The sequence below is a fragment of the Argopecten irradians genome, chromosome 2 (genome assembly GCF_041381155.1).
Source record: "Argopecten irradians isolate NY chromosome 2, Ai_NY, whole genome shotgun sequence".
In the NCBI taxonomy this organism is placed as follows: Eukaryota; Metazoa; Mollusca; class Bivalvia; order Pectinida; family Pectinidae; genus Argopecten; species Argopecten irradians.
Genome location: NC_091135.1, coordinates 64,243,359 through 64,263,921, shown reverse-complemented (window position 1 = coordinate 64,263,921; position 20,563 = coordinate 64,243,359). Strand labels below are relative to the sequence as shown.

At 42.5% G+C, this 20,563-nt stretch overlaps 1 protein-coding gene across 1 annotated transcript in view; it reads left to right on the top strand.

Moving 5' to 3' along the window:
- The window catches only part of LOC138316211 (uncharacterized), a 43,952-nt gene that overhangs the window by 10,266 nt on the left and 13,123 nt on the right, over positions 1-20,563 (top strand). The window contains exons 5-9 of the mRNA XM_069257797.1: positions 10,058-10,135; positions 10,904-10,916; positions 14,399-14,476; positions 14,639-14,730; positions 19,265-19,364. Coding sequence (XP_069113898.1) covers positions 10,058-10,135; positions 10,904-10,916; positions 14,399-14,476; positions 14,639-14,730; positions 19,265-19,364 — 361 coding nt within the window. The remainder of the gene's footprint in view (positions 1-10,057; positions 10,136-10,903; positions 10,917-14,398; positions 14,477-14,638; positions 14,731-19,264; positions 19,365-20,563) is intronic.

Below are 20,563 nucleotides of genomic sequence, written 5' to 3'. Positions count from 1 at the left end.
TGGCTGTCAGGGCCAGAGTATATCTGGTGTCAGGGCTAGGTAGATACTAAGTAGGGCCAGAGTATCTCAGGCTAGTCTGGTGTCAGGGCCAGAGTTTCTCAGGCTAGGTAGATGTTACTAAGTCTGGTGTCAGGGCCAGAGTTTCTCAGGCTAGGTAGCTGTAATTAAGTCTGGTGTCAGGGCCAGAGTATCTCAGGCTAGGTAGCAGGGCCAGAGTATCTCAGGCTAGGTAGATATTACTAAGTCTGGTGTCAGGGCCAGAGTATCTCAGGCTAGGTAGATATTACTAAGTCTGGTGTCAGGGCCAGAGTATCTCAGGCTAGGTAGCTATTCTGGTGTCAGGGCCAGAGTATCTCAGGCTAGGTAGATATTACTAAGTCTGGTGTCAGGGCCAGAGTTTCTCAGGCTAGGTAGATATTACTAAGTCTGGTGTCAGGGCCAGAGTTTCTCAGGCTAGGTAGATATTACTAAGTCTGGTGTCAGGGCCAGAGTATCTCAGGCTAGGTAGATATTACTAAGTCTGGTGTCAGGGCCAGAGTATCTCAGGCTAGGTAGCTATTCTGGTGTCAGGGCCAGAGTTTCTCAGGCTAGGTAGATATTACTAAGTCTGGTGTCAGGGCCAGAGTATCTCAGGCTAGGTAGATATTACTAAGTCTGGTGTCAGGGCCAGAGTATCTCAGGCTAGGTAGATATTACTAAGTCTGGTGTCAGGGCCAGAGTATCTCAGGCTAGGTAGCTATTCTGGTGTCAGGGCCAGAGTATCTCAGGCTAGGTAGATATTACTAAGTCTGGTGTCAGGGCCAGAGTATGTCAGTTTCTCAGGCTAGGTAGATATTACTAAGTCTGATGTCAGGGCCGGAATATCTCAGGCTAGGTAGATATTACTAAGTCTGGTGTCAGGGCCATAGTATCTCAGGCTAGGTAGATATTACTAAGTCTGGTGTCAGGGCCAGAGTATCTCAGGCTAGGTAGATATTACTAAGTCTGGTGTCAGGGCCAGAGTATCTCAGGCTAGGTAGATATTACTAAGTCTGGTGTCAGGGCCAGAGTATCTCAGGCTAGGTAGATATTACTAAGTCTGGTGTCAGGGCCAGAGTATCTCAGGCTAGGTAGATATTACTAAGTCTGGTGTCAGGGCCAGAGTATCTCAGGCTAGGTAGCTGTTACTAAGTCTGGTGTCAGGGCCAGAGTATCTCAGGCTAGGTAGATATTACTAAGTCTGGTGTCAGGGCCAGAGTATCTCAGGCTAGGTAGATATTACTAAGTCTGGTGTCAGGGCCAGAGTATCTCAGGCTAGGTAGCTATTACTAAGTCTGGTGTCAGGGCCAGAGTATCTCAGGCTAGGTAGATATTACTAAGTCTGGTGTCAGGGCCAGAGTATCTCAGGCTAGGTAGATATTACTAAGTCTGGTGTCAGGGCCAGAGTATCTCAGGCTAGGTAGATATTACTAAGTCTGGTGTCAGGGCCAGAGTATCTCAGGCTAGGTAGATATTACTAAGTCTGGTGTCAGGGCCAGAGTTTCTCAGGCTAGGTAGATAATACTAAGTCTGGTGTCAGGGCCAGAGTATCTCAGGCTAGGTAGCTGTTACTAAGTCTGGTGTCAGGGCCAGAGTATCTCAGGCTAGGTAGCTGTTACTAAGTCTGGTGTCAGGGCCAGAGTATCTCAGGCTAGGTAGATATTACTAAGTCTGGTGTCAGGGCCAGAGTATCTCAGGCTAGGTAGATATTACTAAGTCTGGTGTCAGGGCCAGAGTATCTCAGGCTAGGTAGATATTACTAAGTCTGGTGTCAGGGCCAGAGTATCTCAGGCTAGGTAGCTATTACTAAGTCTGGTGTCAGGGCCAGAGTATCTCAGGCTAGGTAGATATTACTAAGTCTGGTGTCAGGGCCAGAGTATCTCAGGCTAGGTAGATATTACTTCTGGTGTCAGGGCCAGAGTATCTCAGGCTAGGTAGATATTACTAAGTCTGGTGTCAGGGCCAGAGTATTCTCAGGCTAGGTAGATATTACTAAGTCTGGTGTCAGGGCCAGAGTATCTCAGGCTAGGTAGATATTACTAAGTCTGGTGTCAGGGCCAGAGTATCTCAGGCTAGGTAGATATTACTAAGTCTGGTGTCAGGGCCAGAGTATCTCAGGCTAGGTAGCTGTACTAGTTGGTGTCAGGGCCAGAGTATCTCAGGCTAGGTAGATATTACTAAGTCTGGTGTCAGGGCCAGAGTATCTCAGGCTAGGTAGATATTACTAAGTCTGGTGTCAGGGCCAGAGTATCTCAGGCTAGGTAGATATTACTAAGTCTGGTGTCAGGGCCAGAGTATCTCAGGCTAGGTAGATATTACTAAGTCTGGTGTCAGGGCCAGAGTATCTCAGGCTAGGTAGATATTACTAAGTCTGGTGTCAGGGCCAGAGTATCTCAGGCTAGGTAGCTATTACTAAGTCTGGTGTCAGGGCCAGAGTATCTCAGGCTAGGTAGATATTACTAAGTCTGGTGTCAGGGCCAGAGTATGTCAGTTTCTCAGGTTAGGTAGATATTACTAAGTCTGATGTCAGGGCCGGAGTATCTCAGGCTAGGTAGCTATTACTAAGTCTGGTGTCAGGGCCAGAGTATCTCAGGCTAGGTAGATATTACTAAGTCTGGTGTCAGGGCCGAAGTATTTCAGGCTAGGTAGATATTATTAAGTCTGGTGTCAGGGCCAGAGTATCTCAGGCTAGGTAGATATTACTAAGTCTGGTATCAGGGCCAGAGTATCTCAGGCTAGGTAGATATTACTAAGTCTGGTATCAGGGCCAGAGTATCTCAGGCTAGGTAGATATTACTAAGTCTGGTGTCAGGGCCAGAGTATCTCAGGCTAGGTAGATATTACTAAGTCTGGTGTCAGGGCCAGAGTATCTCAGGCTAGGTAGCTGTATTAAGTCTGGTGTCAGGGCCAGAGTATCTCAGGCTAGGTAGATATTACTAAGTCTGGTGTCAGGGCCAGAGTATCTCAGGCTAGGTAGATATTACTAAGTCTGGTGTCAGGGCCAGAGTAAATCTCAGGCTAGGTAGATATTACTAAGTCTGGTGTCAGGGCCAGAGTATCTCAGGCTAGGTAGATATTACTAAGTCTGGTGTCAGGGCCAGAGTATCTCAGGCTAGGTAGATATTACTAAGTCTGGTGTCAGGGCCAGAGTATCTCAGGCTAGGTAGATATTACTAAGTCTGGTGTCAGGGCCAGAGTATCTCAGGCTAGGTAGATATTACTAAGTCTGGTGTCAGGGCCAGAGTTTCTCAGGCTAGGTAGATATTACTAAGTCTGGTGTCAGGGCCAGAGTATCTCAGGCTAGGTAGCTATTCTGGTGTCAGGGCCAGAGTATCTCAGGCTAGGTAGATATTACTAAGTCTGGTGTCAGGGCCAGAGTATCTCAGGCTAGGTAGATATTACTAAGTCTGGTGTCAGGGCCAGAGTATCTCAGGCTAGGTAGATATTACTATCAGGTCTGGTGTCAGGGCCAGAGTATCTCAGGCTAGGTAGATATTACTAAGTCTGGTGTCAGGGCCAGAGTATCTCAGGCTAGGTAGATATTACTAAGTCTGGTGTCAGGGCCAGAGTATTCTCAGGCTAGGTAGATATTACTAAGTCTGGTGTCAGGGCCAGAGTATCTCAGGCTAGGTAGATATTACTAAGTCTGGTGTCAGGGCCAGAGTATCTCAGGCTAGGTAGCTATTACTAAGTCCTGGTGTCAGGGCCAGAGTATCTCAGGCTAGGTAGATATTACTAAGTCTGGTGTCAGGGCCAGAGTATCTCTCAGGCTAGGTAGATATTACTAAGTCTGGTGTCAGGGCCAGAGTATCTCAGGCTAGGTAGATATTACTAAGTCTGGTGTCAGGGCCAGAGTTTCTCAGGCTAGGTAGATATTACTAAGTCTGGTGTCAGGGCCAGAGTATCTCAGGCTAGGTAGATATTACTAAGTCTGGTGTCAGGGCCAGAGTATCTCAGGCTAGGTAGATATTACTAAGTCTGGTGTCAGGGCCAGAGTATCTCAGGCTAGGTAGATATAGCTGTTACTAAGTCTGGTGTCAGGGCCAGAGTATCTCAGGCTAGGTAGATATTACTAAGTCTGGTGTCAGGGCCAGAGTATCTCAGGCTAGGTAGATATTACTAAGTCTGGTGTCAGGGCCAGAGTATCTCAGGCTAGGTAGCTATTACTAAGTCTGGTGTCAGGGCCAGAGTATCTCAGGCTAGGTAGATATTACTAAGTCTGGTGTCAGGGCCAGAGTATCTCAGGCTAGGTAGCTATTCTAAGTCTGGTGTCAGGGCCAGAGTATCTCAGGCTAGGTAGATATTACTAAGTCTGGTGTCAGGGCCAGAGTATCTCAGGCTAGGTAGATATTACTAAGTCTGGTGTCAGGGCCAGAGTATCTCAGGCTAGGTAGATATTACTAAGTCTGGTGTCAGGGCCAGAGTATCTCAGGCTAGGTAGATATTACTAAGTCTGGTGTCAGGGCCAGAGTATCTCAGGCTAGGTAGATATTACTAAGTCTGGTGTCAGGGCCAGAGTTCTCAGGCTAGGTAGATATTACTAAGTCTGGTGTCAGGGCCAGAGTTTCTCAGGCTAGGTAGATATTAACTAAGTCTGGTGTCAGGGCCAGAGTATCTCAGTTTTCTAGGTTAGATATTACTAAGTCTGGTGTCAGGGCCAGAGTATCTCAGGCTAGGTAGATATTACTAAGTCTGGTGTCAGGGCCAGAGTATCTCAGGCTAGGTAGATATTACTAAGTCTGGTGTCAGGGCCAGAGTATCTCAGGCTAGGTAGATATTACTAAGTCTGGTGTCAGGGCCAGAGTATCTCAGGCTAGGTAGATATTACTAAGTCTGGTGTCAGGGCCAGAGTATGTCAGTTTCTCAGGTTAGGTAGATATTACTAAGTCTGTGTCAGGGCCAGAGTATCTCAGGCTAGGTAGATATTACTAAGTCTGGTGTCAGGGCCAGAGTATCTCAGGCTAGGTAGCTATTCTGGTGTCAGGGCCAGAGTATCTCAGGCTAGGTAGATATTACTAAGTCTGGTGTCAGGGCCAGAGTATTCAGGCTAGGTAGCTATTTGGTGTCAGGGCCAGGTATCTCAGGCTAGGTAGATATTACTAAGTCTGGTGTCAGGGCCAGAGTCTCTCAGGCTAGGTAGATATTACTAAGTCTGGTGTCAGGGCCAGAGTATCTCAGGCTAGGTAGCTTATTACTAAGTCTGGTGTCAGGGCCAGAGTATCTCAGGCTAGGTAGATAGATATTACTAAGTCTGGTGTCAGGGCCAGAGTATCTCAGGCTAGGTAGATATTACTAAGTCTGGTGTCAGGGCCAGAGTATCTCAGGCTAGGTAGATATTACTAAGTCTGGTGTCAGGGCCAGAGTATCTCAGGCTAGGTAGATATTACTAAGTCTGGTGTCAGGGCCAGAGTATCTCAGGCTAGGTAGCTATTCTGGTGTCAGGGCCAGAGTATCTCAGGCTAGGTAGATATTACTAAGTCTGGTGTCAGGGCCAGAGTATCTCAGGCTAGGTAGCTATTACTAAGTCTGGTGTCAGGGCCAGAGTATCTCAGGCTAGGTAGATATTACTAAGTCTGGTGTCAGGGCCAGAGTATCTCAGGCTAGGTAGATATTACTAAGTCTGGTGTCAGGGCCAGAGTATCTCAGGCTAGGTAGCTATTACTAAGTCTGGTGTCAGGGCCAGAGTATCTCAGGCTAGGTAGATATTACTAAGTCTGGTGTCAGGGCCAGAGTATCTCAGGCTAGGTAGATATTACTAAGTCTGGTGTCAGGGCCAGAGTATCTCAGGCTAGGTAGATATTACTAAGTCTGGTGTCAGGGCCAGAGTATCTCAGGCTAGGTAGATATTACTAAGTCTGGTGTCAGGGCCAGAGTTTCTCAGGCTAGGTAGATATTACTAAGTCTGGTGTCAGGGCCAGAGTATCTCAGGCTACGGTAGATATTTACTAAGTTTGGTGTCAGGGCCAGAGTATCTCAGGCTAGGTAGCTTTATAACTAAGTATCTGGTGTCAGGGCCAGAGTATCTCAGGCTAGGTAGATATTACTAAGTCTGGTGTCAGGGCCAGAGTTTCTCAGGCTAGGTAGATATTACTAAGTCTGGTGTCAGGGCCAGAGTATCTCAGGCTAGGTAGATATTACTAAGTCTGGTGTCAGGGCCAGAGTATCTCAGGCTAGGTAGATATTACTAAGTCTGGTGTCAGGGCCAGAGTATCTCAGGCTAGGTAGATATTACTAAGTCTGGTGTCAGGGCCAGAGTATCTCAGGCTAGGTAGATGTTACTAAGTCTGGTGTCAGGGCCAGAGTATCTCAGGCTAGGTAGATATTACTAAGTCTGGGTGTCAGGGCCAGAGTATCTCAGGCTAGGTAGATATTACTAAGTCTGGTGTCAGGGCCAGAGTATCTCAGGCTAGGTAGATATTATCTAAGTCTGGTGTCAGGGCCAGAGTATCTCAGGCTAGGTAGATATTACTAAGTCTGGTGTCAGGGCCAGAGTATCTCAGGCTAGGTAGATATTACTAAGTCTGGTGTCAGGGCCAGAGTATCTCAGGCTAGGTAGCTATTACTAAGTCTGGTGTCAGGGCCAGGGTATCTCAGGCTAGGTAGATATTACTTCTGGTGTCAGGGCCAGAGTATCTCAGGCTAGGAGCTAGGTGTCAGGGCACGGTATCTCAGGCTAGGTGTATTCTGGTGTCAGGGCCAGAGTATCTCAGGCTAGGTAGCTATTACTAAGTCTGGTGTCAGGGCCAGAGTATCTCAGGCTAGGTAGATATTACTAAGTCTGGTGTCAGGGCCAGAGTATCTCAGGCTAGGTAGATATTACTAAGTCTGGTGTCAGGGCCAGAGTATCTCAGGCTAGGTAGATATTACTAAGTCTGGTGTCAGGGCCAGAGTATCTCAGGCTAGGTAGATATTACTAAGTCTGGTGTCAGGGCCAGAGTATCTCAGGCTAGGTAGATATTACTAAGTCTGGTGTCAGGGCCAGAGTATCTCAGGCTAGGTAGGCTATTCTGGTGTCATGGGCCAGAATTTCTCAGGCTAGGTAGATATTACTAATCTGGTGTCAGGGCCAGAGTATCTCAGGCTAGGTAGATATTACTAAGTCTGGTGTCAGGGGGCAGGAGTATCTCAGGCTAGGTAGATATTACTAAGAGTCTGGTGTCAGGGCCAGAGTATCTCAGGCTAGGTAGATATATACTAAGTCTGGTGTGGCCTAGGGCCAGAGTATCAGGGCTAGGTAGATATTACTAGGCTAGTGTAATCTCAGGCTAGGTAGATATTACTAAGTCTGGTGTCAGGGCCAGAGTATCTCAGGTAGGTAGATATTACTAAGTCTGGTGTCAGGGTCCAGAGTATCTCAGGCTAGGTAGATATTACTAAGTCTGGTGTCAGGGCCAGAGTATCTCAGTGCTAGGTAGATATTACTAAGTTTGGTGTCAGGGCCAGAGTATCTCAGGCTAGGTAGATATTACTAAGTCTGGTGTCCAGGGCCAGAGTATCTCAGGCTAGGTAGATATTTACTAAGTCTGGTGTCAGGGCCAGAGTATCTAAGGTAGATATTACTAAGTCTGGTGTCAGGGCCAGAGTTTCTCAGGCTAGGTAGATATTACTAAGTCTGGTGTCAGGGCCAAGAGTATCTCAGGCAGGCTAGAGCTGTTACTCAAGTTTGGTGTCAGGGCCAGCGAGTACTAGGTAGATAGTTTCTGTTACTCAAGTCTGGTGTCAGGGCCAGAGTTTCTCAGGCTAGGTAGATATAGCCTGTTACTAAGTCTGGTGTCAGGGCACAGAAGTATCTCAGGCTAGGTAGATACTACTAAGTCTGGTGTCAGGGCCAGAGTATCTCAGGCTAGGTAGTTATTACTAAGTTCTGGTGTCAGGGCCAGAGTATCTCAGGCTAGGTAGAATTACTAAGTCTGGTGTCAGGGCCAGAGTATCTCAGGCTAGGTAGATATTACTAAGTCTGAGTGTCAGGGCCAGAGTATCTCAGGTCTAGGTAGCGTTACTAAGTCTTGGTGTCAGGGCCAGAGTAATCTCAGGCTAGGTATATATTTACTAAGTCTGGTGTCAGGGCCAGAGTATCTCAGGCTCTCAGGTAGCTATTCTAAGTCTGGTGTCAGGGCCAGGGTATCTCAGGCTAGGTAGCTATTCTGGTGTCAGGGCCAGAGTATCTCAGGCTAGGTAGATATTACTAAGTCTGGTATCAGGGCCAGAGTATGTCAGTTTCTCAGGCTAGGTAGATATTACTGGTGTCAGGGCAGAGTCTCAGGGCTAGGTAGCTATTACTAAGTCTGGTGTCAGGGCCAGAGTTTATCAGGTCTAGGTAGATATTACTGGTGTCAGGGCGCAGAGTTCTCAGGCTAGGTAGATATTACTCTGTTCTGGTGTCAGGGCCAGAGGGTCTCTCAGGCTAGGTAGCTATCGGGTGTCAGGGCCAGAGTATCTCAGGCTAGGTAATTACTAAGTCTGGTGTCAGGGCCAGAGTATCTCAGGCTAGGTAGATATTCTGGTGTCAGGGCCAGAGTATCTCAGGCTAGGTAGATATTACTAAGTCTGGTGTCAGGGACAGAGTTTCTCAGGCTAGGTAGATATTAATAAGTCTGGTGTCAGGGCCAGAGTATCTCAGGCTAGGTAGATTATTACAAGTCTGGTGTCAGGCTAGGTAGCTATTACTAAAGTCTGGTGTCAGGGCTAGGTAGATATTACAGAGTATCTCAGGCTAGGTAGATATTACTAAGTTCTGGTGTCAGGGCCAGAGTATCTCAGGCTAGGTAGATATTACTAAGTCTGGTAGTCAGGGCCAGAGTATCTACTGTAGTAGCGGAGGCTAAGGTAGAGTAATTAACTAACGTCTGGCCTGTCAGGGGCTTTGGACAGAGTATCCAGCAGGCTAGGTAGATATTTGACTAAGTCGATTTCTCGTGTTGTAAACAGGGCATGCGCCAGGGAGTTTCTCACGTTTTAGGCCTAGGTAGATATTACTAAGTCTGGTCTGTCAGGGCCAGAGTATCTCAACAGTTGGTGAATTATTTGGATGTCCAGAGTATCTTAGGCTAGGTAGATATTACGAAGTCTGGTGTCAGGGCCAGAGTATCTCAGGCTAGGTAGATATTACTAATCTGGTGTCAGGCCAGAGTATCTCAGGCTAGTAGATATTACTAATCTGGTGTCAGGGCCAGAGTATCTCAGGCTAGGTAGAATTACTAATCTGGTGTCAGGGCCAGAGTATCTCAGGCTAGGTAGATATTACTAAGTCTGGTGTCAGGGCCAGAGTATCTCAGGCTAGGTAGATATTACTAAGTCTGGTGTCAGGGCCAGAGTATCTCAGGCTAGGTAGCTATTACTAAGTCTGGTGTCAGGGCCAGAGTATCTCAGGCTAGGTAGATATCACTAAGTCTGGTGTCACAGGTGAAAATCACAGGTACATGTAGCCATAAAGGGGACAGCCCATTATCTGTAAGGGGGTCAATGTTAATGTAGCTCACAGGTGAAAATCACAGGTACATGTAGCCATAAAGGGGACAGCCCATTACCTGTAAGGGGTTTTGGTGAGTAACACCAATGTAATCATGGTGCACGACATGCACAGTGGTACATGTAGTACATTCTGCAGTCCCATCCCAAAATTAAAACCCCTCACCTCTTAATAATACTTTTCCTAAAATGTTGGGGTTAATTCATATCCATTCAAGGAACATTAAAATATCTACACAAACCAGTCCATTTTAACATGATTTTTAGTTTTTTTATGGCACTAGCATGCATGAGCTTTACAATCACTGATTGTTCTTGTTTAGTTCTTGCACATTTTATTTGGTTTGTTTAAGGAGAGTCAAATTGAAAGTAAACCTGATAATTCTTTTGTGTTTGTTTCATTGTAATATACAAATACATAATCCCAATCTACAGGAATGACATTTTACACGGTTCATTAATATATCCACATGTCAGAAATCTAGAGGTGATTGTTGTTACAGTCCAGAGCCTTTACACGGTTCATTAATATATCCACATGTCAGAAATCTAGAGGTGATTGTTGTTACAGTCCGGAGCTACACTTCATCACCTGGACTCGCTGTGACCTTGACCCCTCAGGAGAGGATGTGACCGCTGTTCCACCACAGGCTTGTGTATAGGTATAGAGGTAAGTACAGGCTTGTGTATGCTGTTCCACCACATATAGGTATAGAGGTAAGTACAGACTTGTATGCTGTTCCATATAGGTATAGAGGTAAGTACAGACTTGTGTATGCTGTTCCACCACATATAGGTATAGAGGTAAGTACAGACTTGTGTATGCTGTTCCACCACATATAGGTATAGAGGTAAGTACGACTGTGTAGCGTTCAGACAGACTTGTGTATGCTGTTCCACCACATATAGGTATAGAGGTAAGTACAGACTTGTGTATGCTGTTCCACCACATATAGGTATAGAGGTAAGTACAGACTTGTGTATGCTGTTCCACCACATATAGGTATAGAGGTAAGTACAGACTTGTGTATGCTGTTCCACCACATATAGGTATAGAGGTAAGTACAGACTTGTGTATGCTGTTCCACCACATATAGGTATAGAAGTAAGTACAGGCATGTGTATGCTGTTCCACCACATATAGGTATAGAGGTAAGTACAGACTTGTGTATGCTGTTCCACCACATATAGGTAAGAGGTAAGTACAGACTGGTATGCTGTTCCACCACATATAGTACAGGAAGTACAGACTTGTGTATGCTGTTCCACCACATATAGGTATAGAAGTAAGTACAGGCATGTGTATGCTGTTCCACCACATATAGGTATAGAGGTAAGTACAGACTTGTGTATGCTGTTCCACCACATATAGGTATAGAGGTAAGTACAGACTTGTGTATGCTGCTGTTCCACCACATATAGGTATAGAGGTAAGTACAGACTTGTGTATGCTGTTCCACCACATATAGGTATAGAGGTAAGTACAGACTTGTGTATGCTGTTCCACCACATATAGGTATAGAGGTAAGTACAGACTTGTGTATGCTGTTCCACCACATATAGGTATAGAGGTAAGTACAGACTTGTGTATGCTGTTCCACCACATATAGGTATAGAGGTAAGTACAGACTTGTGTATGCTGTTCCACCACATATAGGTATAGAGGTAAGTACAGACTTGTGTATGTGTTTAAGTCATTACCTCAATTCAAATCTGATCAGATTTTGTGCTAAATGAATTAACAAAAATTGGCTAGGCCTGAAAATTTGATGGTGCCAAAATTTGTTTGTTTTCTGCTTTAAAATGTTAGATAAAATACCTACATTCTGGAAATTTGATCAACCCACTTTCATTTAAAAAATGTACTATCTTAAAAAGGAACAACTTGATAAAGATAATTCTGTCAGATAACCATGAAGAAGAACTTCTATATTCTTTATGAAAAATAAAAGAATACATATGTATTGATAAATTTCACTGGATAACAGTTTTAATTGATTCTGTAGAAAGTCCTAATCTTATCATACATGTACAACCACATTTAAATATTTGTCATTGGATATACAATACAACCATGGCCCCCGCCATTGCCAGTGTGAAACAGTTACCAGTAGCTGACCACAGATATCCACCAACACCACCAGAATCTCCCAGCATTGTCCTCTCATTAACCACCGTAATTGTCACTAGATCTCCACCAACACCACCAGAATCTCCCAGCATTGTCCTCTCATTAACCACCGTAATTGTCACTAGCTCTCCACCAACACCACCAGAATCTCCCAGCATTGTCCTCTCATTAACCACCGTAATTGTCACTAGATCTCCACCAACACCACCAGAATCTCCCAGCATTGTCCTCTCATTAACCACCGTAATTGTCACTAGATCTCCACCAACACCACCAGAATCTCCCAGCATTGTCCTCTCATTAACCACCGTAATTGTCACTAGTTCTCCACCAACACCACCAGAATCTCCCAGCATTGTCCTCTCATTAACCACCGTAATTGTCACTAGTTCTCCACCAACACCACCAGAATCTCCCAGCATTGTCCTCTCATTAACCACCGTAATTGTCACTAGTTCTCCACCAACACCACCAGAATCTCCCAGCATTGTCCTCTCATTAACCACCGTAATTGTCACTAGTTCTCCACCAACACCACCAGAATCTCCCAGCATTGTCCTCTCATTAACCACCGTAATTGTCACTAGTTCTCCACCAACACCACCAGAATCTCCCAGCATTGTCCTCTCATTAACCACCGTAATTGTCACTAGTTCTCGACCAACACCACCAGAATCTCCCAGCGTTGTCCTCTCATTAACCACCGTAATTGTCACTAGATCTCCACCAACACCACCAGAATCTCCCAGCATTATCCTCTCATTAACTACCGTAATTGTCACTAGATCTCCACCAACACCACCAGAATCTCCCAGCATTGTCCTCTCATTAACTACCGTAATTGTCACTAGTTCTCCACCAACACCACCAGAATCTCCCAGCATTGTCCTCTCATTAACTACCGTAATTGTCACTAGTTCTCCACCAATACCACCAGAATCTCCCAGCATTTTCCTCTCATTAACCACCGTAATTGTCACTAGATCTCCACCAACACCACCAGAATCTCCCAGCATTGTCCTCTCATTAACCACCGTAATTGTCACTAGATCTCCACCAGCACCACCAGAATCTCCCAGCATTGTCCTCTCATTAACTACCGTAATTGTCACTAGTTCTCCACCAACACCACCAGAATCTCCCAGCATTGTCCTCTCATTAACTACCGTAATTGTCACTAGTTCTCCACCAACACCACCAGAATCTCCCAGCATTGTCCTCTCATTAAATACCGTAATTGTCACTAGTTCTCCACCAACACCACCAGAATCTTCCAGCATTGTCCTCTCATTAACCACCGTAATTGTCACTAGATCTCCACAGACACCACCAGAATCTCCCAGCATTGTCCTCTTATTAACCACCGTAATTGTCACTAGATCTCCACCAACACCACCAGAATCTCCCAGCATTGTCCTCTCATTAACCACCGTAATTGTCACTAGTTCTCCACCAACACCACCAGAATCTCCCAGCATTGTCCTCTCATTAACCACCGTAATTGTCACTAGTTCTCCACCAACACCACCAGAATCTCCCAGCATTATCCCCTCATTAACCAGAGTAATTGTCACTAGATCTCCACCAACACCACCAGAATCTCCCAGCATTGTCCTCTTATTAACCACCGTAATTGTCACTAGTTCTCCACCAACACCACCAGAATCTCCCAGCATTGTCCTCTCATTAACTACCATAATTGTCACTAGATCTCCACCAACGCCACTAGAATCTCCCAGCATTATCCTCTCATTAACCAGAGTAATTGTCACTAGTTCTCCACCAACGCCACCAGAATCTCCCAGCATTGTCCTCTCATTAACCACCGTAATTGTCACTAGTTCTCCACCAACACCACCAGAATCTCTCAGCATTGTCCTCTCATTAACCACCGTAATTGTCACTAGTTCTCCACCAACACCACCAAAATCTCCCAGCATTGTCCTCTCATTAACCACCGTAATTGTCACTAGTTCTCCACCAACACCACCAGAATCTCCCAGCATTGTCCTCTCATTAACTACCGTAATTGTCACTAGTTCTCCACCAACACCACCAGAATCTCCCAGCATTGTCCTCTCATTAACCACAGTAATTGTCACTAGTTCTCCACCAACACCACCAGAATCTCCCAGCATTGTCCTCTCATTAACTACCGTAAATGTCACTAGATTTCCACCAACACCACCAGAATCTCCCAGCATTGTCCTCTAATTAACTACCGTAATTGTCACTAGTTCTCCACCAACACCACCAGAATCTCCCAGCATTGTCCTCTCATTAACCACCGTAATTGTCACTAGATCTCCACCAACACCACCAGAATCTCCCAGCATTGTCCTCTCATTAACCACCGTAATTGTCACTAGTTCTCCACCAACACCACCAGAATCTCCCAGCATTGTCCTCTCATTAACCACCGTAATTGTCACTAGATCTCCACCAACACCACCAGAATCTCCCAGCATTGTCCTCTCATTAACCACCGTAATTGTCACTAGTTCTCCACCAACACCACCAGAATCTCCCAGCATTGTCCTCTCATTAACCACCGTAATTGTCACTAGATCTCCACCAACACTAACAGAATCTCCCAGCATTGTCCTCTCATTAACCACCGTAATTGTCAATAGTTCATACAGCACAATGTATTTTGAAATACTTTTAACAGTCCACAGTTCTTCCCTTAAGAAACTTATTGTAAGTTTGTGTTAATTCTCTTTGTTTAATTTCTTCCTTCAAAATATGGTATCTTTAGATGTGATGTATTTGTTCCTACAGATAGCTCGTTCTTTAGGTCTACAGACTGTCAAATACGACCATGTGTCCACCTCGAATCTAGACCGGAGGATGAAGGAGGTAACTTTTATTTCATTGATAAGACTCAAACTATTACCGTATTCTAACTAGTTATCATTTGTTCAGTTGATATTGATCTCGTTAAGTCCATTTTACAGTTTAAAAGTTTGTGTTGAGTTATAACAATCTTTGTTTCCTAGATGATGTTTTTTGTTGTCCTAGATCAGACAGGGTTACCAGTTTGAGGGAGAAGTGTTGTATTTCCTGGACAGTCAGGGCGTGGTCATGGGGCTGCTTAAGAAGAAGACAGTATGGTAATACATTTATATCTTATAAACCATCCTGTTTAATGCGTTGGTCCTTGCCAAACTTCACACTATATATAGTAATCTTAACTAAAAACACTAGTTAGGGCCCCGCATCGAGATGCGGGTGCCCTATAGTAATCAGGTTGTCCGTCCGTCCGTCCGTCCGTCTGTCTGTCTGTCTGTCTGTCCGTCCGTCCGTCTGTCCGTTTTTTTTCTTTTGCACATTAATGATGGAAGGGAGTGGAGTATTTTCCCCATATTTTACATGATGATTCCCCATCCATCCTAGATCTGCTTTGTAATTTTTCAGGCTGAAATTAAATTAAAAAATCGGCCATCTTGGATTTTAACATTTAAAAAAATCACAATGTTGTTGCTCTTAACTGATAAACATTTTTTTATAATATTATGATGCAAAGTTGTTCAGAATTAAACAAGGAGTTGACTGTCCAAAGGTAAGGTCATGGGCCAAGGTTACTAAGTCAAAGGTCAAGGTCAAATTTAAAAAAATTATTTTCTCATGAACATTTTGCTACAACATTTATAATGAAGCAGAGTTGCTCAGAATTAAACAAGAAGTCAACTCGCCAAAGTTTTGACTGACCAAAGGTAAGATCATGGGGTCACTGCATCAAAGGTTGTGGACACATTTTCCATTTTTGGACTTATTAACAATTTGTTATGACATAATAAATAAAATAAGTTTTTCCAGAGACAAAGAAAAGATATACCATTCCACAGAGTTTATTTGCAGATACAACTCTTATGGAAAAAAAACTTTTACATGATTGAAATATTTGAGCAAGACCTTTATTCCCTTCCTTTCACATTTGTTATGTTTTTCTTCAGCAAACTATGAGGTTTACCTTGTTTAAAAGGGGTATTTGAATTAATTGCTCTTAATGTAATGTTAGCTTGGAATCAGGATTCATGTTAAATACTTGGAAGACTTTTTCCAAAGAATTATAATAATGTACCATCATCGGTTTCCCAATTAATGTTGACATTAATTATTTATTAGCAACATATAGCTAACACGGAAGAATTCGTTGTCAAAATACTACTTTTCCACTTAAGCACGTCAGACACATAGCGGGGCCCTTTCTGACGTGTCAGTGTTCTAGTTCCATTAATCTTAAATTAATGTAGTTTAAATAGTATATATTAGATTTCCCTTTATCTGGTATTATGTTATCTTCTCAAACATTTTAAATCTTCTGCTAGATTCCGTGATATTGCTACCCTATCTATATTTGTTATTGAATATTTTAGAATGCCGAGGTCATTTATACTGTTTAAACACGAGATCCCAGAGGGATCTTGGTGCCAACATAGATTGATCTATGTCTGACAATTGACAGATGAATCTTTTCTCTACTTTTCAAGCTTCAACTATGAAAATCCAAGATGGTGGCCTGTCAGCCTTTTTGTTGACTGATCGGTCCCAAAATGCACTGTGCACAACTAGGGCCCAAGGGGCACATACATATGGATTTTTAGGTCACCTGAGATGAAGTCTCAAGTGACCTATTCTAATCGCCTTTTGTCTGTCGTTGTGCGTCGTCCGTCGTATGTCCGTAAACAATTTACATTTTCGACTTCTTCTCCAAAACTGCTGAAGCAATTTCAATGAAATTTTGCACAAACCTTCGAAGGCATAAGGCCAATCAACATTGTGATTAATATGGTCCCCACCCCCCAGGGGGCTGTGGGAGGGGCCAAAAGGGGTAAAATTGAGTAAAACTTCAAAAATCTTCTTCCTCTACTCACAGATGTGGTAGAATCAAATACTCTTCATACATAGAAAGTTTTCAAGGTCCTTTATAAAAATTGTGAATTATATGACCCTGGTTTCTCTCGTTTCCACCTGGGGAGGGGGTTAAGTTTACTATAGTTTACATAGGGAAAACACATTTTTGAGCCATTAACAAATTTTCCATGACTGACCCCCCCCCCCCTTAGGGGCGGTGAGGATTTTGACGGGGGACGAGTTATCAAAAGACCGTGTCAAAATAGGCCATGAAGTCAAAACTTCACAAAAATGACCAGGAAATGTAAACAATTGTCGGTTCATGTGTGTCGGTGGAGAGTGACGTTCTGAAAAATTCTGGAACTGAAGAAAAGACCTAAACATTGATAGATTTAGTATCAAATAATAGCTCTTCATAGATGATGCAAAAGGATACATCTGCCCTATTAAGAGTGATAAGGCTTATATTTACAAAAATTGTCTTACATCGATTTCACGTAACTTCTATACTAGTTACGTAAATACTGACCCTGGGCTAACAAGTCGCATGTTTCCCCCTGGGAATATTTACATTTTTATTACATTCTCTATTAAAACGCCAATTATCAAATTCACGTACTAATTAACAATGGCTAAAATTTTATTGTTTGCACACAGGTTATATTTCCCATCAGTTTACTATACAGTTTTGTATATAGGAAAAAAAATGTATTTTCACATTTATATTTTATTGAAAGGTAAGCAAATCATATTTCTTTGGGAACATGTGTCGGCCTAATGTTATACATCTGTTTGCTTATTTTTTTTTTACATAGGGCAAATTAGTATGGATCAAAAATATGTGTTCAACATGTGTGTTACTGGGTTAGAATTATTAGCCTGGTGAGAAAGCATTTTAAATAAATAAATCAATATAATTGGTATTGTGTTATGCATGTTGGATTATCCATATTGAGGAGCAGTACATGTCAAGACAAGGGTGGTCGACCCCCAGAACCAGGGGCCTTAGGGGTGCAAAATCACTGGTAGTACCTTTCAACAATATAAATATCATATTATTATTATATTATTTATAAAAAATAACAACCAACAACAAAATTTCTTGGTTTTTGTGTGTCAAATAGGTATATACTTATTAGCTAATTAAAACATGCATTGATTACTTATTTTTGTATAATATGGAATTGGGATACTTCAAAAACTATTGACTATATTTAAAATGGAGATTTCTTTTTACGAAGCATGAATTCACAGTGATTTGTTAAATATATTTATAAGATGGAGGTACTAAGACAAATTTGTGGTTCTGACAGTTCAATCTCCATAAAAAAAACATATAAAATTTTGATTAAAAAAGCTGAAATTTATAAAATCAGATAACTGAATTTTTTGGTTTTCACTGACTCTTTTTTCATATGAGGAAGATGTATTTACTCTTAGTTTGGTGGAAAATTTGTTGTTTTGTAAATGACATAATGTTGGCAAAGCAAATTGGAATTTTAAGCATAAGGTTTGGTAACATAATACACTAACTATCAAAATGAAAAACAAAAAATAAAAATTCTAATACGAAAGTTCAACTTTTAAGTTTATTTTAATTCGTAAATAATTTTTATAGATTTGAACCAACTTTGCAATGCTCTTTCTGTAGTAGCACGCAGGTGACCGTCAAGGCCTCTTGGGCCTTTTGTTTATTAAATTTATGTGTGGTACGTGTATGAAGTGTGGGTATGTGTTTTGTGAGAATGCAGTATATCCATGTTGTGTTTTCTTCTATAGTGGAACTGTTGCCCTTGTTATAGTACTATATCACTGAAGCATGCCGCTGAATTTGAGAATGATCCCTTCAGTACTTTCTGAGAAATAGCGGTAACAAACTTCAACTAACCAAATCCAAGATGGTGGCCTGGTGGCCATCTTGCTGATCGATCGGTCCCAGAATGCATTATGCTCAACTAAGGGAACCTACATTTGAAATTTGAGAAGGATCCCTTCAGTACATTCTGAGAAATAGCGATAACAAACATTAACTATCAAAATCGGCGATCTGTCCCAAAACGCAATATGCACAACTAGGGGAACCTACATATGAAGTTTGAGAATGATCCCTTCAGAACTTTCTGAAAATAGCGATAAAAAACTTAAACCATCAAAATCCAAGATGACTGCCCAGTGGCCATTTTGTTTACTGATTAGTCCCAAAACGCAATATGCATATCTAGGAGCCTAGGGGAATCTACATATGAAATTTGAGAAAGATTCCTTCAGTGCTTCCTGAGATATAGCGATAAGAAGAATTGTTAACAGATGGACAGAAGGATGGATGACGGACCATGGACGAAAAGCGATTTAGAGAGCTGACCATTTGATGATGGTGGGCTAAAAACATAATTATTTTAAAATAGATAATGATAAAAAACAGTGCCAATTGTATTCTTATCTAAGGACTCCGGAATTCTGTATTTGCATAGTACAGAGTTATCAACCCTTGCATGTAGGTATTGATTGTGACACCATGTGTTGGCAATTGTTACGTCATACTTTTCAGAGAAAACAATGTTTTGATCACATAATAATGATGTCTCGCCGGATACCTACCTGGAAGGGAAGTAACTCTGTTCTATGAAAAGACAGATTACTGTTAGCTATGCAGTAAATATTTAACTTTATTTATCATCTATTTTCATACTTTTTTGCTGTCTAATTAAACAAAAACAACATGTTCTGAACAATATGTATCATTGAATAAAGATAAAAACATCTTGACTAATATTGGGTTTTTTTGCCTAGGTATATCATGTGTAGGGCTATCAGAGAGAAACTGCGAGCTGCCTGTGTGTCACTATCCAAATACAAGGAGAAGTTTACAGTCAACAAAGTATTGAAAAAGGTGTGACCTCTCAACTGTACAAAATGTAGGACCTCTTAACTGTACAAAATGTGTGACCTCTTGACTGTACAAAATGTAGGACCTCTTAACTGTACAAAATGTGTGACCTCTAAACTGTACAAAAGGTGTGACCTCTTAACTGTACAAAAGGTTTGACCTCTTAATTATACAAAAGGTGTGACCTCTTGACTGTACAAAAGGTATGACTTCTTAACTGTACAAAAGGTGTGACCTCTTGACTGTACAAAATGTGTGACCTCTTGACTGTACAAATGGTATGACCCCTTCACTTTACAAAATATATGACCTCTTAACTGTACAAAAAGTGTGACCTCTTCATTTTACAAAAGGTAGGACCTCTTGATTGTACAAAATGTTTGACCCCTTAATTGTACAAAATGTGTGACCTCCTGACTACAAAATGTGTGACTCTTGACTGTACAAAATGTAGGACCTCTTAACTGTACAAACTGTGTGATCTCTTAACTGTACAAAAGGTGTGACCTCTTAACTGTACAAAAGGTGTGACCTCTTAACTGTACAAAAAGTGTGACCTCTTAACTGTACAAAAGGTTGGACCCCTTAACTGTACAAAAGGTGTGACCTCTTGACTGTTCAATAGATAGGACCTCTTAACTGTACAAAATATGTGACCTCTTAACTGTACAAAAGGTGTGACCTCTTAACTGTACAAAAGTTGTGACCTCTTAACTGTCCAAAAGGTGTGACCTCTTGACTGTACAAAAGGTGTGACATCTTAACTGTACAAACTGTGTGATCTCTTAACTGTACAAAAAGTGTGACCCCTAAACTGTACAAAAGGTAGGACCTCTTAACTGTACAAATGGTATGACCCCTTAACTGTACAAAATGTGTGACCTCTTAACTGAACAAAGGTATGACCTCTTAACTGTACAAAAGGTAGGACATTTTAACTGTACAAAAAGTATGACCTCTTAACTCGACAAAATGTAGGACCTCATTACTGTACAAAATGTGTGACCTCTTGACTGTACAAAAGATGGGACCTCTTAACTGTATAAAAGGTGTGACCTCTTAACTGTACAAAAGGTAGGACCTCTTAACTGTACAAAATGTGTGACCTCTTGACTGTACAAAATGTGTGACCTCTTTACGGTACAAAAAGTAGGACCCCTTAACTGTACAAAAAGTGTGACCTCTTGACTGTTCAATAGATA